Genomic DNA, 25655 nt, shown 5'->3' on the forward strand with positions numbered 1-25655 from the left:
CGTGGACTCGACAAAGGATAATAAAATAAGTTTTAATTTATAATGCTAGTATAATGACGTTTTATTGATAATAATGCTTGTACTTACAAATTTACTTGGTTTCTACAAAAGATAGTTTGCACGCAATGTAATAATGATGTTTCAAACATCCCTGCATTTTGTCCGCGCACAGAATTCCTGTAAGACTGAAACAATTGTCGTGATATTCGAAATTTACGTTTTAATTTGCATTTTGCATGCAACCATTGATTTTCAATATTTTGCGTGTGAATTTGTGGATCACTTGAATCAACAAAATAATGTTCATGGATGATAACTGACTAAATGTAGACCTACAAACCGTTCTAAATTCTGTCCACATTTGCATAGGATAGCAACCCATCAGAAACGATGCGAGTTCTGGGCAAATTGTACCGCATTATGAGGGCTTCCAGTGTGGGACATATATGCAGTTCGACTGCTTTTGGACAATTTCTTCCAAATTTCCACTTTCGCCGTATTTCACCGTCGTAAAAACGATAGAAATATTTTCATTTCTCGGAAATCAACTACAACAGCTACATCTTGGCAGTGGTGATATTCGGCCGGTTCGCACCAGTTCGGACGAATCTGTTGTTATATTAATTCTAGAAAACATTTACAATTACCATGGACATAATTATATCGTATATGTTTAACATAGGTAAACATGAGAGAATTGGTTGTTAAACATTTTTATTTTCACCAGTGCATCTTGGATTATATGAGCCAAGGGCAATCGGGATAAGAAAAAATCCGGATAATATGGAGGATGAGAACGCTATGTGGTTCTTGATCCTGTAAAATTAAGGGGACAAAGGTCGAACCCGTAATGTAAAAAAGACGCTATACTCACACGTACATAATAAACAGGTTTTTATTCATATTACAGTACAGTACCTTATGCAATTTACTTGATAAAGACTTTGTTATTATTCATTACCGTATATATGTACTACACTACTGTACGTAATTAATAAAATAAAAAACTAACCGGGTAACACGGAAGGCCGGATAATCGATAGTCCACTGTAACATGTTTTTATGTAGGCAATATAAAAGTTAATCATATTCCTCCCCAGGTGAATCCCTTGAAGTTGAAGGAATACTCATTATGCATATGTTGGTTCAACATCCTAATATTATTGTAACCTATTTTGTAGGTTTAAACCATACATTCTTATTTTTCACATATAATTATATTCTCAGTCGGTACCCTAGCATTTACAACGGTAGGGACAATCTTATTTCTTTCCTGCAGTTGGGAAAGCTGTGAGATTTTAATTTGCACCTCTGATTACAAGCATTAGCACTATCTATTAGAGAACATTAGAGTTATGGTCCCCATACACTTACAATCCGCCTGCAGTTCTGGGACTCTCCGTTCAGCATGGCAGATCAAAACTGAAGCAGGCCACACATTATTCAGTCCGTGCTGACAGTGCGATCGATCAGTCCCAGGACTGCAGTTTGACTGTCGGTTCACACGCACGCACGTAAGCACGCGTACACACAGCCTAGCAGTCAGATATCTACGTGAAAAAAGTTCTAGTTCAGTTCCATTGTGAAAATGATGCGTACGATCACAAAAACCAGAATGAAGATTGCTGCTCTTAACGTCAAAAGAAAATCGAAAACGGCTGTGGAGAAAAGAGTGGTTGTTAATTCGTGTGATCACACATGAAGTTTCTGGAATGTCTGCAAAATACTAGCAGTGAAGATTTGAAGAAAATATTTAAGAATGGATGAATAATGTTTCTGAAAATTATTGAAAATGATAATCTTATATTGAGAGAAAAAAAATACAATAATAAGAAATACAATCAATGTGCGTCAAGGATTAGTAGTGACGTTAAGATATTTAGCAACTGGCCGTTCATTGGAAGATTTAAAATTTTCTGCAGCCATCTCTCCACAAGCATTTGGAAAAATTATTCCATAAACATGTCATTTTATATACAGAGTGTCTGCAACCTTTGGGGTTAAAATATACAGATGGTAGAGGACTCTAAATTGAGCATTTTGACATGAGGAACCAGTGATCGGAAATGCAGATTTCAGGAGGTATAAGGTCTTGAGCAAGTAATATGTTTGAAGAACATTTTTGCAAGCTGCTTTAATGTGTAACACATATAAACAATTTACGTCTCATAGCAACTATTCAAAGTGATGATCACCAGCCTTGGTGCATCCAGAACATTGCAATACATTTGCTCCACTCTCTTAAATATCCGTCGTGTCTGTTACAACCACATTCTCTCGCAAAACAACAAAATATTTAATGTTCTATTTCCAAAACAATATAAATCTCATGGCAACAACTAAGAGCTCAAAGCAGTTTTTGAAAGTGGCGACCACCTGTCTCAATACCTGCATTACAACGACACATGAAATTTTGTAAGTAATAACAAATGAGGAAAATTCTATTATGGATTGGTTACATTTAATGTTTGTAAAAAACTTGTAAATTTTAAATCTTCTATGGAGACTTTGTACTGGTCTGTCGTAAAACAAATGATGTTTAATCAATCTGGTTGAGCATTACATACATACAAATAACAACTACCACTATGGATGCGTTAGGCAGTTGTTTGTTATGAAAATTAAAGCAGCTTACATAAACGTTCCTCACATGCACTTTGAAGATCTCGTGGCGTCCGAAGTATCCATTTCCGACCACTGGTTCATGACGTCAAAAGCCCACACCTGTGGAGTAACGGTCAGCGCGTCTGGCCGCGAAACCAGGTGGCCCGGGTTCAAATCCCGGTCGGGGCAAGTTACCTAGTTGATGTTTTTTCCGGGGTTTTCCCTCAACCCAATACGAGCAAATGCTGGGTAACTTTCGGTGCTGGACCTCGGACTCATTTCACCGGCATTATCACCTTCATTTCATTCAGACGCTAAATAACCTAGATGTTGATACAGCGTCGTAAAATAACCCAATAAAATAAAAAAAAAAATGAAAAATGACTTCAAAATGCTCAGTTTAGAGTCCTCTATTATCTGTATAATTTTGATCCTAAATGTCTGTACGAAGCTCTGAATGCGGAGTGTATCAAAGTAAGTATTTTATAACTAGATTATGCATTATACAAATATTTATTTAGAACTGATTGTACAAAAACTGTAACTGAAATAAAATCATGCTTGTTACGAAAAGCGCTGTGAATGTTATTAATTTTATTTTAAACTGTATTTAGAGTGGCTTCATTGTCTACACTAGTGCAACAGGTTGCCAATTTTTCATATTATGCTTGTAACTTTAATTTACGACTGCCATATGCTTTAGACTTAATGTTCCATAAAGCGGGTAACTGCCGATAATAATAATAATAATAATAATAATAACAATAATAATAATAATGTGTGATCACTCATAATAGAACTCATTGTTAAAAGTCAAAACTTTTACTAAACTGGAAGTTCGGACGTACAGGCACAATCTGCGGATGTATGGACACACACACAGTTCCGCATAATTTTTATTGTAACTTTCCCATAAGAGAGTAAACGCGGAAGTTTCGATGAACGAGTTTTGTGAAGCCGTCACTGAAGAATCCCAAACTCTGTTTCCGAAACCAGCTTCTCACAACCCTCTCAATTTCTCCATCACATAAATAATGCTGTCCGGGAAGATGTTCTTTAAGTTTGGGGAAATGATGGAAGTCACAGGACGCCTAGTCTGGATTTTATGCTGGCTTGGATGTCTTAGGGTGGCGAGTTTCAGTCTCTGAAGTTCTGCTGTGGTGGCACGTGAAGTGTGTGGCTTCGCATTGTCCTGCTGCAGGATAACATTTCCCTGTTACTTCCGCACTCTTTTCAGCCATCATTTTAATGTTCACAGTGTTGTCATGTAACGCTCTGAGTTGGTTGTTGTTCCACGTTCAAGAAAATTAACATGAGTAACACCATCTGCGTCCTGAAACACTGTTCCCATGAGTTTTCCAGCTGAATGGTGTGTCTTGAATTTCTTTTTCTGGGGCGAATCTTTGTGCCGATATTCCATGGACTGGCGTTTGGTCTCTGGTACAGAGTGCTGTACTCACATTTCATCTCCTGTCACAATTGCATGCAGAAACGCTTCATAACGCGAGAGAAGCTCCTGGTAATTTTCACGTCCTTGAACTTTCGTTTCAGGGGTCAGCATTTGGGGTACTCATCGTACACAGAGCATTCATTAACCAAGCAAAGCAATGATGTGACTTACATGCTCTTGTGAAATTCCGATTCTCGTAGCAATTTCTCTCTGAGTGATGCGGCGATCGTCTTGAATATCTGTCAATTTTTTCCCTGTGAAACTTACTAGTTGCTGTCACAGAACGTCCAACTCTTTGCTTATCATGCAGGTCAGATGTTCCCGTCTCGCCTTCTCTACAACTATTGGCCCAACGATTCACAGTGCTCACATCAACAGCCATCATAAACGGCTTGCATTTTTCGATGAATATCCGTTGGAAAGACACCTTCTGCTGCCAAGAATTCAAAGACAACACGTTGCTTATATCGCACTGAATGAGCGTCTGCACAGGGTTCCATTCTATGCACTGTAACTACACAACCGTCCACTGCCGTGACTTCCTTCTAACCATGGCATCAGAGGGAAGTCTCACGAACATTACAGTTCCAGTTGCATACCAGTGCAGCCATCTGTTGCCGACTTATGAAGTTGAAGGGTTTACTTTTCATTCTGACCTAGTATTTGTTAATGATCTTCATATTAACATTGAGGTTGATAAAATGTATGAATATTTTTGTACCATTAAATTTCATTACATGCTGTAGATTAAAATGAAATGGACTGGAAATGGACGTCTTAAAAAATTATAAAATAAAAGCGTGTAATATTTTGCTCTTTCATAACTTAATTTAATTGATAATACGGACAAGTTAGCAGTAAGCTTATACAAAAATTATGGACATTTATAAGTCTATATTTTCAGGAATAAGTGGAAGTAAACGAAGTAAACAATTCTCCACGTCCCACCAGTGAGGTTGAACATGTACGAGGAATATATTAATGTAATGTTTTACAAAATGAATAAAACATTATCATCTTATCGATAGGAAGTTCACAGCTTTCTAAAAGAAAATTGTGCGAAACTTTTAACAGCGTCAGACTGGGTAACTTATGTACACAAACTCATGATAGGTTATCTGTCTAATGTCGAAGAGAATATAATTAAGACTGATTTGTGACATTGACATAGTTCAGTACAGTGGACAGTTTTCATATAGATGAGAAAGAAAATTGCAAATTTGATGCTTGCCTATCAATACAAGAGTTGGCTAAAACAGGATAACTTGAAAGTTTATATAGATAATGCGCCAAGTAATAAAAACATTGATTTCTAAAGCATGGTTCCCAACTGGTGTGTCGCGCAGCCCCAGGGAGTGTGTCGCGAAATTTTGGAATTGAAGAATAAATTTTATGCTATCCAGAATGTCTCATCACAACGCATGTTTTTATTTACAGCGATGTCTTTGATATAGTACATTTTATTTTGAGACAGACTTTACCAATGACACGTGAACATCTGTAGCAATGCTCAGTTTAATTTTTCTGCCTAGCGATAATTCGAATGACAGTGAACACTGCAACAATGCTTAGTAATTCGTTTACTCTTCCCACTTAGTAAAAAATAGAGTTTAGAATCGTCAGTTTCAGTGAAGACGTGTGTGGGTGATAGTGCCACTATTTTATCAAAAGTGCTTTATTTGGATTTTATCATGGACAAGTTTTTAATTCGACAAAATTAATCTCAATTAAGTTCTGGGTTTATGTGACAGCAGTGCTAATTCAAATAATATGATCGAACATTCCCTTCGGGTTTCACAAAAATGCACTGCGTTTCGTAAATATAGTGATGTATCCTTGCAATACCTAGCGGAGTGGTAGAGGGCTGGCCTCGCATTCGGGAGGTCGGGGGTTCAATCCCAGGGGCCTGCAATCCTAACTGAGGATTTTCATGGTTTGTGCATATTTTTAAGATTGTGTTAAATTACATCCAAAGTTTGTGTACTTTTGTAAAACAAAAACAGAAAGACTTTGAATCCTCCAAATTCGTTTCTATTATCCTTTTTGTTGTTTATAATGACAATTGTTCTTTTAATAATCCTATCAGCCTTTGGTAGACTACACGTTCTTTCCTGTAGTTGATTTGACATACTGGAAAGTTCTTGTAAAAATCACTAAAAGAAGAGTTGGATCAAGAAGAAATTCCTGTGATGTTAGCTAGTTCAATAGTTTCGTGAACCATGACTTTTCTTGTCTCTTTTCTGCCTCTACTATTTTTTCAAAATGCGTTGCAGTAGCACTGTGAGAGTTCTGCACAGACGAAGTTGTTCTAGAGCTACTGCAAACCAAACGAATATAAAATATATACTGATTTCTTTAAACTGCATTCCTAGTTCAGTGGCTACACTTTCAAGTCCCCTTATGTTTTTGGTGATTGGCAACTAATACTGTGTAATGAAATTTATCCTTGTAAGCATCGAAGAGAAAGATGGAATTTTTGTCACAGACTCTGCCACTAATTGCAAGCTCAAGTCTATGGTTAAGGTAGTGCCATAAAATAATGTTTGGAAATTGTTCCTTTAACAAAGTACCCACTTCAGATTTCACTCCAAGCTTTATATCTGTCCTGTCACTAACAAAGCACACTAATTACTTTTTAACAAATCCTTCATCTAAACGGAAAGAAGCTAAGTAATTCAAAAAAGCTTCCTTTATTGTCGTAGTTTTTTTATTTTCTAGCTCACTTAATTCCATAAAAATAATAAATGCTTCACCATCTAAGACAGTTCTTATTTACGTGACCGAATTGTCTTTTTACTTAAGGAAGTGCATTTGTCAGGTAAAATTTCCAGATTTTTACTCTCTTCCACCAGATTTTTCCCTAGACATTTTCTGAATTCACAGCCTACGTGCTCTATTATGAGGATGGTCACAGTAAGGACAATTTTCTTCGACTAAATAGTAGAAAATATTTAAAAATGCTAATTTTTTTTTCGAAATAAAAAAATTTAAGGGTTCGCAAAAGGTTGCTTAATGGTGCCAGAATTTGGGACAAAAAATGATAACCTCCTAGAACAACTTTTAACCAAGCTGTAGAGCAGTTCTTTTCCATTGTCTTATTTTTCCCTAACATAAGCATGTCTGCAGATCTTCACTTGATGCAGATTGCTATGATTTGTTATTGCTGACAGATAAAAGAAAAGGATTATATTTTTAAGTTCCAAGAGATAGCAGGAATGCAAAACAAGACGAACAAATGTTACAGGAGGCAACAACATTTTCATTTTGCTCTCCATGAAAGATAATCTGTCTTCTTCTCACAGCCCTGGAGTTGCTTTCTTGTATCCAGTGTGGACCTGATAAAAACATCTCTCTTTTTCACCATAAATAGTAGCTCAAACATCGCAGACTAGCTTATAGGCCTACACACTTTCAATCGATTGTGTGTGTCATATGAAAGGAGGAATGTTTCTCTCAGGAAATTCTTAAATAGCGGATGTTCTGGTATAATGAATTTCATAAGAAGGGAAAGACAAAATGAGTTCTTATTGCTCATTCGGTATTCAAATTTATTAAACATTACTATAAACTCAGTTGTTTTCTTATATGTATTATTATTTTATTCTATCTGCATTTCACTCTATTTATTTACCTATCCGTATTAACTGTATTAATTTAGCCTGCCTCTTCAATAAATAAACTGCACAACTACATTTCATTTGTTTTAAATATGTTTTCACGTCTGTTGCTGGGGGTGCTTCAGTAGTGCTTGGCCTTTTATTCTGAATGGCATCTCAAATAAATTTCTAATATTTATCCAATACAATTCAGAAACAGATGTTTGCTTAAAGGTATCCTATGCAAATTGATGTGAAAACTGTAATCGTTGGTTACATTATTTTGTTTTTCAAACAATTTTCCTTTCTAGGTCTGATGCTTTTACTTTTGCGCTGGTGACATATTTTACAATAAATGCAACTGTTGTCACCAATACTATGCAGCCACTATTCTGAAAAATGATGTTTTTCTAATATTTTTCAGAACTAGAATGCATTCTACTAAGTGGTTCCATTTTCCTAGCATGTATTTCCTTTTCACTAACATTAACGTTTCATTACCAAGTATTTAGAAGAAGTGTTCAATCTATAAGCAATGCTTTTGCCCAAGGACGATGTGAAGTATACTCGATTCATCATTTCCATCGATAGTAGAAAAATGTTCAACTTCATCTTTCGAGGGAGATGTGTACATTATAGTTAGGGGGAGCTAAATTCCCTGAGTACATTACGAATTTGGACGAGATTAGAAACTCCTACTGTGACAGAACTAATACAGATATTAAAATAAACAAAACTGCACTTAAAGTTGGTTACCAGACTTTAATATTTTCCTGGGGACAGTTCCCAATTTTTTCTTTTGTTCCTGGACGAAATTCTTCTCCAGAATATATCTGGATTTAATAATTTGACCTCGACTATCCTCAGATTTTCACTATTATTTATTAATATGGTTTAATGATCTCTGCACGTTGTTGTGGATGTATTTTTGATAATGCAACTTTGCTGTTTTTTTTTTTTTTCATTATGACATAATGAAAGCTGAAGGTCATAACATAACTGCAGTCGAGTCTTCCACTTCATTATCAAGGTTAACAGAAAAACTGAACTATGGGAAAGAAGAGACATTTATTTTACGATCAATTAAGCCACTCTCCAGCTCCTAATCCAACACAAAATTCTTAATCTCTCTTGTGAATTTTATAAAATCTTGTGCCTGGGTTATTCATTCACAAGAAGAAATATCTACAGAATGTTGCTGAGATCTCCTCCTCAAAAAGAAGAATTTAAAGAGACAGTCCATTGTTTTCCTTCATAAATATGTAAATGGACTTGACCTAGTTGAAGATAATTTATTTGATGAAATTTCTTGTTTGAAGAAATATGCGAATTCAGACAAAACACCGAAGTTGAAAATCGTACTCTTTACACTAAATGATGCAAAATTTTTAAATTTTTCTCTGAGAAAATCATTCTCTGAACTCCAGAAGTGAACTATATAATATGTGCCTTCCTAGAGTTAATATTTCTTTGTCACTATTGGTAGCTTTCTCTTTAATGAACATAATGTGGACTTCCCAAAAATACAGAATGAGTTTAGAAACTGCACGAGATACGCTTGCTATCTTACCAACTTCAACATGATCTGTCAGAAATTCGCTGCAAAACTAGGATCCAGAGAACACCTGCTCAAGAAAATTCACTTTTGTGAAAAATGCCAGTTCTTTCAGTAGTAGGTAAGTAGAATGAATATTTTTACTGTTTATGCCTAAATAGTATTAGAATTTTTAATCTTCAGATGTGAAAAAAAACAGTGTAAGTGACTGGTAAATTAACAAATGTTAAAACAGTGTCCCTTTTTTTTTTTCATTCATCGAAATCTGTTTCCGGAAATTGTAAAAAAAGAAGAAGAAGAAGAAGAAGAAGAAGAAATTTGGTAACCTTAGTTTAACTCAGAGTGGGGCCTAGTAGAAATTTCAACTCTCGAAAGACAATTCTTGGATCACATTTTTCATGGGATAATTCTGTTCCTTACAGAATAACTAATTAACTTACTACTGGTGCAGGAATTATCTGAGAAGGGATACTTCAATTTCCAGTCACCAATTGCGGAATTCTCCTCAGCCTCACAAACTCAAATATTATTTCACTATTGATCACAAATTTCAACATTACATAATGGTCACAACGAAGTAATCTTTATCTGTTTTAGATGAATTTTTGTACTATTTCTGAACTCATAATCTCAGCAGCTATTCATCTGGCAATTTAATTAATGTGACTATGCTGATAACAATGTTAATAGTAATTTACGCAGGTCTTGAACCATAAGTTTTGCCAGGCAAAAGTATAGTTTAAACAGACACACCATTTCATATTTATGCATTTTATCATTGTAATAGCACAGTCATGACGGGTTAGATGTAATCCTCTTTATAACCAGCTGTCACCATTTACTTAATTATCATAATTAACAAAGAATATGACAACACGTAAAAATGTTCCATTTAATATGCTATTGGTTTAAAATTAAAAGTATTAATTCTTTATTTGCGGGAAAGGAACTGTCCACCTTTCTCCATTATCTTCTGTGCTAGTTGTCTTATGAGTGCCTGGTGTCACTTATGAGGTTCAAACCTATCTTTGGATAGTTGACTAAACAACAATATTTTTTTATTTTTCATTCAATTAACTATTATTTTCCTGTCTGATCTATTTGTCAAGTGATGGTGCATTTCATGCATACTGCTATCCAAACAATCCTTCAACACCACATAATAAAACAGTCAGCACAAGAAGAAAAGAAAATATTTAAACAATTAACATCTTTGAATAATTTCAAGGGAAAAATTGTTCCGGTGCCGGATATCGATCCCGAGACCTCTGGTTGAACGTACCAGCGCTCTGCCAACTGAGCTACCTGGGAACTCCACCCGACACCGTCTCAACTTTTCCTTTTATATCCACACAACTCGTGTGGGCTGACGAAACGCCAGAGACCCACATCGAGTGCACACAAAATCTGTGTGACTTGAAATTGTGGTTTTCTATTAACGTACACAGTGACGTATATACCGGCCCTGGAAAAATTTTTCCCTTGAAATTATTCAAATCTGCTTAACAGGAAGCTTTACCTGAAAGATTAGATTTGCATAATATATACATATGGTACTCCTTGCCGAAAATGAAATATATTTAATTTTTTTTTTTCTTTGAGAAAATCATTCCGTGAACTCCAGAAGTGAACTAGCCATGTGTTTTCTTGGAATTAATGCTTCATTGTTTCCAGTGATTAGTTTTTCTTCAATAAACATGATGTGGACTTCCAAAAAATCAACAATGAGTTAGAAAATGTTCGAGCCATAATTGATATCTTAACCGACTTCAACATGACCTGTCAGGAATTCACTGAAAAATTGCAATCCAGAGAACACCTGCTGAAAAAAATTCACTTTCCTGAAAAATAGTTGTCTGCTGTAGGTAAAGTTACAAAATATCTTTTCTATTCTGGCAGAATAATGTCCTACGAAAGACATATTCCAGACATGTAAATACTTAAAAACAATGGGTGGAAAAACAAATAAATATATGTAATAATATTTCTGTATACGTACATCTAAAGCAAAATCAATTATTTTAAAACCGTAAAAATATCGAGAATTTTAGAGAAACACACAGAGAAAACAAAAAGAATCCATATTAAGTACAACACATTATCAAATTAATAATACATCATCGGAATGTGTAGCTACGGCAACCATTAAGAGTGAGTATAACGAGCAATCTCGTTTTCAAATTAAAAAGAAACGAGATAACAGACTGAAAGGCACTACAAGTACTGTTGTAAAGACGCAGTATCCGTTACAATCAAAATACAAGATAAACACTTGCAGAACACACACTGCATTCTTTGTGCTGAACTCACCTCAGGTTCACGTTTCACCACAGGGAACGAAATTGGTTCCGGGTTTCCCTCAAATTTTATCTCAGATGTGAGATCTTGGTTGTGGTCCACGTATTCCTCCTTTATACCAGCCACAAGCTGATACAAAACATTCCGTTCCTGCAGTACAACGAGACGTCTTAAATGAGCAATTTATTACTGGACGTTCGAAGAAGACTTCTAATGTTACAAGTTACTCTCAATATGTCCGTATGCCACAGCCTGATCTCAACCCACAGCAGAGGTCTGCATCGGACGTTTTCGCTCGAGCGCCATGTAGTTCATAGCATAATCCGATAGACAGCACACATGCATGATGGGTAAAATTGTCGCGAGCGATAAATCCTCGAACGGTATAAGCCGAGCATTAGACATTCGTTCTTGTTATAGTGATGAACTGTGTAGTAACATCATAGATGTTTATCACTTCAAAACTTTGCAGTGTTTAACTAATCTCTCCATAGTACAACTACAAAACTTGCTTTAAAATGTAATATAAATGTTGCAGGTAAATGTTTGTTTTTTCCAACAGAAGTGACTTTGTTTTTGCCACATCTGATACAATTGATTATGATACTTAATCACTCGTTTAAAGTTTGTGTGACTGCAACCTATGTATATTTTTGTGTGGCTTTACTTTGTTTATAGTGTTTTTTTCTCTCTCTCTTTATTTTTTGTGTATCTTTATTTTGTATATAGTGTTTTTTTCCTCTGTTTTTTTATATTATTGTATTTGTATTCCTGGTGTTGTGGAAGAGAAGGCCTGATGGCCTTAACTACACCAGAATAAATAAATAGATGTTATTGGATGAAAATGTAATTATTATAAACGGAGAACACAATCACGATAATGCAAGAACCGTATCAAGTTTTGTAATAATAATAATAATAATAATAATAATAATAATAATAATAATAATAATAATAAAAATAATAATAATCTCAATAATTAGTGTATCAATCTTTGCGTCTGTAACAGTTGAGCAGCATGATTATTCGTTTCATTATATTTTCTGTGACGTTATCTCTGTACTAATATTGTTATTAATCTACTGCTATATCAATAATATTTTGTAAAACGTTTCTACATTGTCGCAGTATATAGGCGGAACACTATGTATGGAACCATCATATTATACATGTGGTAAATCAAATATTGAATAATTATTAATTAGCAATACTAACAGTATATCGAAGTGTTTCATACTATTTTATTTATAACTTCATGTTACTGTTTTGGTACGTTCCATTAAACGTTTGTCATAAACGCAGAAAATAAAGCCTTATTTTTACCGTGTGAGCAAAAAACATATGTGTATCTTATCTGTCGCCTTCCATACAAGATAAGACATGTCGGTGAGATGACCTTGTACTGTGCTTCTATTTATTACAAGTGTATCACGACCGATCGTATCTCACTCGAGGATGCGACATTCGACCGAGTTCAAGCGAGCGATTTAACTGCAATGCAGCACTCTGACCCACAACATATGCTTTACATTATGATGAATAAAGCCCTGATTCATATGCAAGTGCATATTTTCATATTGTTATATCGGTACATGTTATAAATGTCCGTGATCATGAATACGAAAAGTTAACTGTTATGTTAGGAGGTAAAACCATTCCGGAAGTTAACAAATGCAAATACCTACGAATAACATTTAGCAGCGATTTCGGCTAGGGGAACACGTTACTGACACAGTGGGAAAAGCATGGAGAGCGTTACACTTTGTGATGAGGGTACTAAGAGATTGCATATAAATCACTAGTGCGTCCAGTAATGGAATATGGTGCTGCATGTTGGGATGCTTAGAGATTAGATCATATATATATATTTTTTTTTAACGGCCAGAAGCCATTTTCCTAGATTGCTGTTTTGCAGGTTTCTTTTTCCTAAACTAACACAAACACAACACCCATGTCCGAGGCGGGACTCGAACCCACATTGCGTGCCTCTACGGCTTACACCACCCAGGTCGGCAAGTTAAGACACTGGAAAAGATTAAAAAACGGGCTCTCAAGCTTTGTCGTAATAATTCACCATTAAAATGGGGCACACTCACGGACCAGAGAACGCGAATTCGATTATGCGCAATGTTCAAAACATACAGAGGTGAGCCTGCCTGAAGAGAAATAAAAAATACGTTGCAGCCTCCAAATTACTCTTCAAGGAACGACAACTCATATAAATTAATTGAGGGAAAGAAGACAGAGGACGGACATTGGAAAGTTTTCTTTCCTCAACCGTACTATCAGGGACTGGAATGCTTAACTGCACACTTACTAAAGGCTTTACCAATAACCAAATATGTATTTAAATAAAAATAGACCTAAGGACTTTACTTATAGACGGTATTATATTATACACACTATTTAAAGGGTGTGATTGATATTTTGTTATTGAAGTATTGTATCAGTGAAGAAGTATGTTGTGTAAGTGAAGTGTGTTGTGTAAGTGAAGTGTGTTTCTGTCAGTAAAGCCTTATAAATTACAGTGGCAATGCAAAGTATTTGAACAGTGAAATGTTTTTGAAGTGTTAGTGAAATCAGGATAGAATCAGTGAAATATGCAGTGAGTGAGTTGTCAACGAAATGAATGCTACTTGTGCAGGTATGAACATATACTCGTGGGTTTTAGTTCGAACTTAGGTTTAAGTTACAAATTAAACTTACTTCAAATGTTATTTTAAGTGATTGTGCTTCATTTAATTTAGAATGCTGCCTATTATTATTATTATTATTATTATTATTATTATTATTATTATTAGTAGTAGTAGTAATTTATATTTAATTGCATTTTTTATGAATTGTGTTTATTGTTGTCATTATTGAGTGTAATTAGTTACCACCGGGTATATACTCATTTGCAGCGTGAATAAATAGATACATTCACACATACATACATATGTTTTACATATTTCGGCCATTTCTGCATTTAATATACCGTAAACTGCAGGAATACTGAAAAAACGAGGGTTACCACATAAACACAGCTTCTTTCCAATTTTGTGTTGGAACTCCCGACATTCTGTGTAGAAAGAACACAGCTTTGTTGCGGTTAGAAGCTGGCACTAGTAGGCAGTACTTGTGTTACCTCCAAGTGAATACACCAGCAGTGTTATAGAGAGAACAGTTTACCTCAATCTGATAACAGAAATCACCTGAGCAGGAGGTAAGTTATTTTCGCACTGAATATAAAGTTTATTTAATACATTCAAACAGCACATTGCTTTTTCTATATCATTTTAAATATTTAAAGCAGCTTTGTTTTAATTTCGCTCACAGGATTTAATACCGAACAATGCAATAAATTGAGAAGAAGGAAAGGGGTTCCGTGTAAAGAAAGATATATGAACTAGAAGCCATGAAAAAGGCAGTTTCAGATGTTACAAGACTTAAACTAACGTACACACAAGCTGGAGAAATGTATGATGTGCCGAAATCTATGCTACGTGCAACTGTGAGTAGAAAATGGGAAACTCAGAACGTTGGGTGATCAACAGTATTAAATGCAGATGAAGAGAAGAAGCTGATTGAAGAAATTGTAACTTTTGGCGAATGGAGGTTTCCACTACAGCAATATGATATGAGGTTAGTGGTTAAAGCATTTTTAGGTAAGCAGAATAGACAGGAAAAAGATTCACAAACAATAAGCCAAGGCCTGGATATGTGACATCTCTTCTAAAAAGACACCCCGATGTCAGTGTCCATACATCCAAAAATATAAAGGCAGTTAGAGCAGAAATACCTGAAGAAGTAATAAATAAATAATTTGATCAATTAGATATCACGCTATGCGAAGACATGGATACGTTACATCTCTTCTAAGAAGACACTCCGATGTTAGTGTCCATACAGCCAAAAATATAAAGGCAGTTAGGGCAGAAATATCTGAAGAAGTAATAAATAGATATTTTGATCAATTAGGTATACACTATGCCAGGACACCCCGATCTGAAGAAGTAATTAATAAATACTTTGATCAATTAGATAACACACTTCAAGATGTTTTCCACACAATCTGATCAAATCCTCGAAAAAAGACTGTAACATCAAATTAATGAAACTGTGACTTCGGTGGAAAAGTAATTTCGAACCTCTCATTTATATCAATAAATGCTTGCATTCAATGGCTGAATAAATTTGTATCCTTGATTAATCAAATGGTTCTAGTCGTAAATACAGGCATAACGAAAGGTGTCCTTTAAATTATTTTCCATTATCCATTACAGATTTGTTGGTTACACCCTTATTCGAGGGAGGTCTTCAATTATGATGAAACCGGCTTCAGTGATGATCCTGGCAATGCTAGTGTAATAGTTAAAAGGGGCTGTAAGCATTTAAATAGGATATTAGACACGTCAAAATCAAGTACTACTGCTACGATGGCTGTCACAGGTGACAGAAATATGTTACCAACATATGTTGTGTACAAAGCGAAGAATGTGTATTCCACCTGGATTGAGAATGGTCCACGAGGACCTTGTTACAACCGCAGTGAATCAGGGTGGTTTGATATGAAACTGTTTGAAGAATGGTTCATCTCCATATGTGTGCCTTACCTGAGAAAATTACAAAACCAAAGGTGTTTCAAGGTGTCAATTTGTGTAGCCACTTATCTGTAAATGTAATATGGTTGTGCCAGGAAAATAACATTAGATACATGTTCCTTCCTCCAAATTCAACACATATGCTTCAGCCATTAGACGTAACTTTTTCCAGACCAACAAAGAGAGTTAATATTTGAAGAGAAAATGCGCTCTGGCGCCGGGGATCGAACCCGGGTCCTTGGTTCTGCGTACCAAGCGCTTTGACCACTGAGCTGCGCCGAATTCAATCCATAGCACCTGATCGAATTCTCCTCCTTCAGTGTTTCTGTGTAACAAATTAGTAAATCTATAATATTCTCATAGCTAGCACTGCATACTTCTGTACAGATTACTGTGCACTTAACTGCGGAATCCCGGCCAAATAAGTCACTCAGCTGAGTGTGCTCCTAGTATAATGCCAGTTGACATTGGACATATACGTCAACGTATATGCCTAACTTGGAGTCAGGCCAAAAAGGGAAACATTTAAGGAGGAGAAGTCGATCCGGTGCAGTGGATTGAATTCGGCGTAGCTCAGTGGTCAGAGCGCTTGGTACGTAGAACCAAGGACTCGGATTCGATCCCCGGCGCTGGAGCGAATTTTCCTCCACAAATATTAATTGTAAATATTGCAGATATTAATCTGTATGACAAATTAATAAATCTATAATATTCAATAAAGAGAGACTGGTGTACATCCTCTCTGAATGGAAGAAATTGTATAGGGGAGTTCTGCCAAAATAAGAATTTCCTAATCTTCTGAAACAATCTCTTGAGAAAATTTCTGGAAATACAGTTATTAAGAACATATGTTGTGGATTCAAGGCTTGTGAACTCTTGGACAGACAACGAGTTTTAAAGAAGTACCAACTGCAGGAAAGAAAGCAAAAGACCAATCAGAGAAGTTATGGACGTAATTCCTGGTTGCAAACTATCTTCATAAGTGAAGACACAAAAGACAGCCACCTCAAAATGCAAAAGAGGGAAAAGAGCGAACATTCTTCCAGGAAAGTCAGTCTGTTTGGAAACTAAACTTGTACGAGAAAGATATTTCTTTGTATAGAAAATGGATAAATATGTTGGTGTAATTCTTCATTTTTCATTATAATATGCATTGTTTGCATTAAATTGCAAATGCATACAAATCATATGTTTCAATCCTTCAAATTTTGTTTTATTTACCTTATAACGTTTATTTACATCCTTGCTCAAACGAAGAGGCTATCTAATAATTAATTGATGAATGCGCATTCTGTATTACAACATTATCCTATCTTTGACAGTGAAATAATTGGGTTTGTTCGGTATTAAAACCTAACAGCCTGTTCAGAATTAGAATAATGAGACAAACAATTTTGATATTAAACACTGTTGACTAAACCCATGGTGTGGAGTAAGAGAAGGCATCGTAAGCATTTTAAAATATTTTTTGTACTTTTTCCAAAGGGGAAATAATATTTTATTGATTTATACGTTATTTCTTTTTGGTATTACCGCTGTTTAACATACTATTGTGTATATATTGTAGTATATTTTCAAGATCGTCTAGCAAGAACCCCAAATTTTGCATAGTTTTATACAAAATAAAAGCAATAAGAGACTGGGATCTTCTGTTGTCAGCAAATAATATGTTTAATTCACTGTATTCGATGGCTGGAAATTCCTTGTGTATGAAGGAAAGCTGTGGAAAGACAACCAATGCCTGCTTCTGTTCAGTTGAACTACTGCACAAAAAGAAACATTCCCAAGCATCTCAACCTTCTTATCACCCCTACCCTCCTTTTCTATGTTTCACTTATTGTGAGCTGGTGCACTTGCAGCATTTTGCTAAATTTGAAACCTATTCTGGAATCTATTCTAAAACAGCTACATTATTTATCGTAACGTTACAAAATATTCTTTCTCTATTGGTAGAACAGGTTTATACAAGGGATATATTGCAAATACGTACCTAAATACTTAAAAACAATGGGTGAAAAAGAAATAAAGACAGGTGATAATGTTTGTACATACATCTAAAACAAAATCAATTATTTAGAAACGGTAAAAAGTATTACGAGTTTTAGAAACAGACACAGAGAAGGCAAAAGGTCGTGTCTTTGATAAAAATTTTTTTTTTCAAACGTACTGTGGGAATGTGTAGCTTGGAAACCATTAAGAGTAAGCATAACAAGTAATTTCGTTTTGATATTTAAAACATAAAACGAGCCAACAGTTCAACATTAGTTCTTTGCAACATGACGTAACTTGTAACAATACGAACTGATAAGTGTTTCTCGTCTCCATTATAGAGTAAAAGGCACTGCAAGTATTGTTGTAAAGGGGCAGTGTCCGTGACAATCAAATAAAAGATCAACACTGGAAGAAGAATACACAGAACATTCTTGTGCTCCACTCACCTCTGGTTCACGTTTCATCATAGAGAACGAAACTGGGTTCGGTTCTCTCTCTTCTTTTATGTCAGATAGGAGCTCAGGGCTCTGGTTCACATATTCCTCTTTTGTAGCAGTCACATGCTGATCCAAGGAATTCCGATCCTGCAGTACAAGGAGACGTATTAAATGAGAAATTTCTTACAGAATGTTAGAAGGCGACTTCTAACGTTACAAGCTGCTCTCTATATTAATATTTTAAGGAGAAAAATTCGCTCCAGCGCCGGGGATCGAATCCGGGTCCCCGGCATCAACCCCTTTGATTTGATTACCACTCTTGATTTGATTACCTGGTTGGATTTTTCTGAGGTTTTCCCCAACCAAAAGGCAAATGCCGGGTAATAATTTGGCGAATCCTCGGACCTCACCTCATCTCACTACATCTCGCCAAAATATTGTAAAAAATTGCACAAACTGTAAAAATTGTAGAAAAATGCTACATTGTAATGCTGTAAAAAGTTGTAAAAATTGTAATTGTAATATTGTAAAATTTTGACTTGTTCCACATCTTAAAGCTTCATTGCTCATGTAAGATCTATGGAATAAAATAAATGAATGAATGAATTAAAATATTAATTGTCAATACAGATATAATCTATAATATTCTCATAGCTGCAATGCATATATATTTGTACAGATTACTGTGCACGTAACTGTGGAATCCCGGCCAGACAAGTCACTCAGCTGAGGGCGTTCCTAGTATAATGGCAGTTGACATTGGACATATACATCAATATATATGCCTAACTTGGAGTCAGGCCACAAAGTGAAACATTGTAGGAGGAGGGTTCGGTCCGGTGCTGTGGATTGAATTCGGCGTAGCTCAGTGGTCAGAGCGCTTTGTACGAAGAAGCAAGTTGGGTCGGGTTCGATCCCCGGCGCCGGAGCGAATTTTTCTCCTTAAAACATTCATTGTCAATATTACAGATATTATTCTGTAGGACAAATTAGTAAATCTATAATATGCTCTCTATATGCCTGCATGCTACAGCTTGACTATGCCAGCAACATCATGATGTATAGGAGCATGATTCATATACAAATGTTAATTTTTCATGGAAAAACATTTATTTGACTTGTTATGAACGTCTGTGATATGCACATTTCGGTCATTGCTGTATATAATATATTATTGTCCATATAATATAGGATATTTTCAAGACTGTGACGAATAAAACCCAAAATTTGAGTAGTTACTTAAAAAAACAATACCAACAAGGCACAACTTTTGAGGCAACTACGCTAGCAGATAACACGGTAGGATGGCCAGTTCCTTTCCCCCTTTCACATTAGTATATCTCGTTATTTTCGTAAAGTTTAACAAACGATGAAGTCATATGGCCCCCAATGCTTTTACGACATGGCCGATGTAGAGACAACATTAACAATTATGTAAACAAAATAATAATGAAAACAATAATTACACACAATTTCAAGTTATCCTATTTTAAAAACGGACACATCCGCACTTATTTACAATATCATCTACACCGAAATTACGACTCATGGTAAGAATAGTCCTATACGATTTAAGGGGAGAGGATGATATTTTCCGGTGAAAAATTAGTAAATTAAAAAAAAATTCTTTAAAATACTCTGTGATATATATGGAATGCATAGCATAACATTTTGTGGGCATTTGTGCCCTTATCGAATGTTGAGTCGCCATTTTTAAACTTCCTGCATTATGGATTTTTAAATCACTCGCCCACTTTTATTGTTGTTTCCGGTAAATTAAATTAAAAATTTTTTTTTTCTTTAAAATACCCTTTGATATGTGTGGAATGCATTGCATAACATTTTGTGGGTATTTGTGCCCTTATCGGATGTTGAGTCGTCATTTTTAAACATCCTGCGCTATGGATTTTTAAATCACGCACCCCCATTTATCTGTTTCCAGTAACTTCATTTTTTTGCTACATTGCCAGACAAAAATGGATATAATTTCTGAACTATTAAAGATACATGCATGAAATTTAGAACACACATTCTTTAGACCATTAGGCAACCTTCCTGTCACAGAATATTTTTATTGATTTCATTTTAAAAATACGTCCGTTTATTTGCAAGAAAGGAAATCAGAAAATTGTTATTAAATTGTAATTGTTTATTTTACAAAAGTAGGGACTAATATCAAAATTCTATTACAGACAGTTTGTAGAACATGCTTTTGCAAATACATTGGAAAAAATTGTCTGAATCTATCCTAAAAAACGGTTTAGATATATCGGTTTTAGTACAATCCTGCATTGGGTTTTTTTTTTTGTCAAATTTGGGCCGCCGAATAATTTTTTCTTTTTCTCAAAATATTTTTATTTGGTTGAGTTGCCACAGCTATGATCTCTCTACATATAAAAAATGAATATTTTACACCAAATAGGAAAAAAGATTTAAAAAATACCATCCTCTCCCCTTAACTGTAAATGACGTCTTCACTTTTAAGTACGATATTATATCACAGTACTCCAGAATTCAATCCATGCAAACTTGTGAATCACATTCGAATGTTGTCCATTGAAAAGAACAATTAAAAAATGCGATAATATTTTATTAATTAATGTCAGTGTTATTAATTGTTCGTATCACATCTTGGCTACATTAAATTCCTTATTGTACACTGCAGATCATTCCAACATGGAATAAATATACCACGTAAGTATAAAAATATATTTTTATTTATTTATTGGTTACAAATTGTTTTGCAAATTTTCTGGCTTCCAGGATGTTCGACACGTCTACGTTCTTCTTTCCTCAGCACTGTATCCGAACAATTTCAGGAAAAGAATCAAGGAAAAAGTGGTACACAGGTGCTTTTGGTGTTTTGGAAGCGAAAATCGTTTAATTTTTAACGGACTTTTTGTGGATCTGATTTGAAAATTAAAGGATTTTATAGTGATATATTTTGGAGGAAGAAAAATTGTTGGATAATATAGTAGGCATAATTTACTTTTGCAATGAGACGTGCGTCGTAATGGAGGTGAATATGTTGCGGTTTCTAGTCAGGAAAGGAACTTCGTTTATACTTCCGTGGAACTTCTCCATTGCAATAACTTCTCAGTCATGAGTACTCACAAAGTCACTAACAAAATTATTACCACCACACTGCTCGCAAATGTTGCACTCAATTGAATCACATATATCTTCACATTGACCACCCGGAGATAGGCCCTTGTCGCCTTCTGAGCTATGCAAAGCTAAGGTAACGTAACCTACGTGAGGGTTTTAAAATAGAAATTGAGTTTTGGAATTGTAAAATCTCCTCGTTTCTAACATGCCTGTATTTATTTTAAAAGTAGAAAGTAATTAAATTGCTTATCTTATAACGTTTTTAATGCTCATAAGGAAGAATGTTGTTAATACTCTTCGTATAACTCAGGCATGTCAATTGATGCCCAGAGGAGCAAGCGCGCGCTTTAGAGCCCAGGAGAGCCTGAGCACTTTACAGCGGAAAGGAAAGAGACAGACGAAAGAGGTGGTATATGCCGCTTGGTCGAGCTATATTCAGGGATGACCAGCAGTGATTCAATAGATAAATCGAAGAGAACTTATTAAAACTGTATCCATGTTAACTTTTAGATTTGCCCGAGAAGTATAAGTGCATTATAAGAATGTAAGTTTTAATTTTAATGCTCATTTTTCACAAGTTTGATTTTTTAATTCAAAAGAAATATTTTCTCAACTTTTCGTATAGAAAAGTACAATTTTCAGGTATAGGCCTATTTATTTAGTAGCCTTACAAAATGTTTTCGTAAATGTAATATACCGTATATACGTATTACTGAAGATAGTGTATTAAAATTTTTGAAAATATTCGCATGGAAAATGTTTGTAAGGAAATGAATTAACAAAGCAACTACTGTTACATCATAAGCAAAAGATACGTGCCCATGTGTTGTAAAAATGTCAGCTCTATAGCTTCAGAAGATTTCGATAAAATAATTTAATATTCTGATGATACGAAATTGCTCACAAATATCACCTTAAAAGCATAATGCGATAAGAGTTTTGTTATGTAATATTAGTTACTGTACACTTAAAACAGATACAGTACCTAGGTAACTTTGCTTTGTACTGTAATATTGTTTTGATTGTTTATTGATTACTTTTGTAAGGCTAAAGATACCATCAATATAAATTCCAACTTATCATGTCATACTCAATCTCTTTCTTTGGAATATCACTTTCTTTATGAATGATGTGTTTCATCCACTTAATACAGTATAATATTATACTACTATGGCATTTAAGTGAATATTCCTTCTTAACTCTCTATTATGTTATTAAGATTTAAAACACAAGTGCAATATTAAGAAATCAGTGTTAGTACTTTTGTTTTACAGACAATATAGATAATATTAAACAGAAAGAAGCCATATACAAACAACGACATAAAATTTCACGTTCCGTTTGAAGTTTGTGCACCACTGTTTTCTTAATCCAACAGGTTGCTTATTCATATACACAACCCTTCCTCCTTCCATACTTAGCGCTTGCTGCCCGCGCACGACGTCAAGGTCAGAAAAATGCTCTTGCTTTGACATCACTGGTATAACTAATCGAAAAAGAGGCAGGAATGTTTAAGTTCACAATATCAACAAAATATCTCATACGTTAAAGCAATATTTCGTCTTATGACTTGGTACAGCAAAGGAATGGGGAAATGAGAGAGGCGCTAATCGACCGTATTTTGGATGCGGCATAACAACACCCACATGCAACTCTCCTGAGCGAGGAGCGCGATTCACGCCCGAGCGCAACAGTGCATTGAAGCAGAAGGAGGTACCTTTGAAAATGTGCGAAAACATCGACCCCGACTTCTAGAATATTAGGTGTGTATGCATATCTGAATATAAACTTTTAATTTGTCCGTAATGTCTCTAAATATGAGTTAGTACAATGAAATCTCAGAAGTTTTTGTGAAATCAAAGAACCATATCTTCGTAACCGTTCGAAAACGGACCTATATTCATATGAACGTTTTGACTAAGAATGAGTTGAGAATTCACATCCTAAATATTTTACTTTTCCTCACCCTGTATATTCAATATTGTCTAAGGATGTCTTCTCTTCCAAAGCATATAATTTAATTTCTAATTTTACACAGATCTAGAGTACTGCAAAATTTTTTAATCTATTGTAAGTGATATGATATGTGAAGAATTTTTAGTTGTTGAGACTAGATTTGAAGATCATTCCGCCTCCACCTAATCGTGCCAAACTTGTTTCAGCATTAGCAATGGCAAAAGAACTTTTGCTACCGAACAAGTGGCAACAAGAAGAGATAAGGGTGCAGTGACCACTCATTGTGGTTCCTCTAAATTGTTCATTCATTCCAAAAATGTTGTCCCATACAAGAATGGCATATCAACTGCACTACAAGGAGGTACTTATGTGTCCCATACCATAACACCATCAGAGTTTCAAGTCCATGAACTCTACAGCTGGGCTAGTGAAGAAATTCTGTCGAGCAAAGTTCGTGTTGTCCATGTCGAAAGTAGAAGCAATTCGTTTCATCAGCTATGAATCAGATGTGGACTTCTCAACGTTCAAGATTGTGTGTAAAACAGTCCAATTCACGTTGACATGACATGATATAGACAAGGCATATATTACAAATGATTCATTCATCGGAGAAATCTGTGTGACTTTATACCTGAACAGTTAGAAATTTGAGTTTCAATCTTGTAGTAATTAGATTTAATGTAGTAACATATAAGTAATAGAACATAATAATAATAATAATAATAATAATAATAATAATAATAATAATAATAGTTACAAACAAATACCTTTTATGGAACCCGGAGGTTCACTGCCGCAGTCACATAAGCCCACCATCAGTCCCTAACCTGTGCAAGATTTATCCAGTCTCTATCATCATATCCCTTCTCTCTCAAATCCATTTTTATATTGTCCTTCCATCTACGTCTCGGCCTCCCCAAAGATCTTTTTCCTTCTGACCTCCCAACTAACACACTACATGCATTTCTAGATTCCCCTATACGTGCTACATGCCCTGCCCATCTCAAACGTCAGGATTTAATATTTCTGATTATGTGAAGTGAAGAATACAATGCGTGCAGTTCTGCACTGTGAACTTTCTCCATTCTCCTGTAACTTCATCCCCCTTAGCCCCAAATAATTTCCTTAGCATCTTATTCTCAAACACCCTTAATCTCTGTTCCTTTCTCAAAGTGAGGGACCCAATTTCACAATATAGTAATAATAATAATAATAATAACAATAATAATAATAATAGAAATAATAATAATAATAATAATAATAACAACAGCGAAACAAGAAAAAGAACAGCAGAGACAACAACGGTAACAGTAATATAGTGATAATACTGTGCAACTACGGCTGTCCCTGAATTTCAGGTAAAAATCTGGAAACCTTAAATTATAGTGGCAGTATAAATTTATAAATTCGCATAGTAATTAGTAAACAGGAATAAGGGAGTAGATATGGAGATATAAATGGTCTTACATCTGGTGACGGTTGACTCTCTTCTTTAACAGCGTCATCACATGACTGTATTGTCAAAGGGACGACCTCGGGTTCCGTCTTGATAACATCCATTACAACTGAAAGCACAGTGTCAGAAAATTACCTGTTTGCTGTTTATGAGCTGCTATACTTTTATACTCACAACTGGATTTGCATGGAAATGGGAGATTTTAGTGTTAATACTCGCATATATGTTACATAGAGGAGAAGGTGGAAATATGGGCTACCATTTGCTTTTCCTCATAATAATGGAAAATGGTGTGGCATATTGCTTGGATATCTTTATTGACATACAAAATAATTATTCATATACAATATTTCAAGTCTTAAAGGTCAATAGTTGCAATAGATATTTGCATATAATTACTTTTTGAAAGAAATACGAAGTGGTCCTTTATAGGTAGTGGGGTCTAAATATGGGCTACCACAAAAATTTGAAAATAAAGTTGGAAAAAAAAAAAAAAAAAACATAAGCAGGAAACCTTTGTCACTTCAATGGCAGTATTCTGTAACAAATAACACAAATCACGATAGTGAAAATACAGGATGTGTTAACGTGCTGGTAATATCGGCTACCTATCCAATATC

General features: G+C 35.0%; 1 protein-coding gene across 1 annotated transcript; it reads right to left on the reverse strand.

Moving 5' to 3' along the window:
- Positions 1 to 3856: 3856 nt before the first annotated feature.
- On the reverse strand, positions 3857 to 25347 carry LOC138691417 (uncharacterized). The gene is made up of 5 exons (XM_069813328.1): positions 25047 to 25347; positions 18525 to 18662; positions 11516 to 11653; positions 4322 to 4487; positions 3857 to 4041 (listed from the first exon to the last, which is right to left on the reverse strand). The coding sequence occupies exons 1-5, from the start codon at positions 25137 to 25139 to the stop codon at positions 3857 to 3859; spliced, it is 720 nt and encodes a 239-aa protein (XP_069669429.1). The 5' UTR covers positions 25140 to 25347.
- Positions 25348 to 25655: the final 308 nt, after the last annotated feature.

The sequence above is a fragment of the Periplaneta americana genome, chromosome 16 (genome assembly GCF_040183065.1).
Source record: "Periplaneta americana isolate PAMFEO1 chromosome 16, P.americana_PAMFEO1_priV1, whole genome shotgun sequence".
Taxonomy (NCBI): Eukaryota; Metazoa; Arthropoda; class Insecta; order Blattodea; family Blattidae; genus Periplaneta; species Periplaneta americana.

Bases quoted from the DNA above. Each gene is read 5' to 3' on its own strand.
- LOC138691417 (XM_069813328.1), bottom strand. From the start codon at position 25,139: ATGGATGTTATCAAGACGGAACCCGAGGTCGTCCCTTTGACAATACAG. The intron at 18,663-25,046 runs GTAAGACCATTT...CTTGTACTGCAG, and splicing joins AGAGTCAACCGTCACCAGAT to GATCGGAATTCCTTGGATCA. The intron at 4,488-11,515 runs GTGAGTTCAGCA...AATTCTTGGCAG, and splicing joins TGGTGAAACGTGAACCTGAG to CAGAAGGTGTCTTTCCAACG.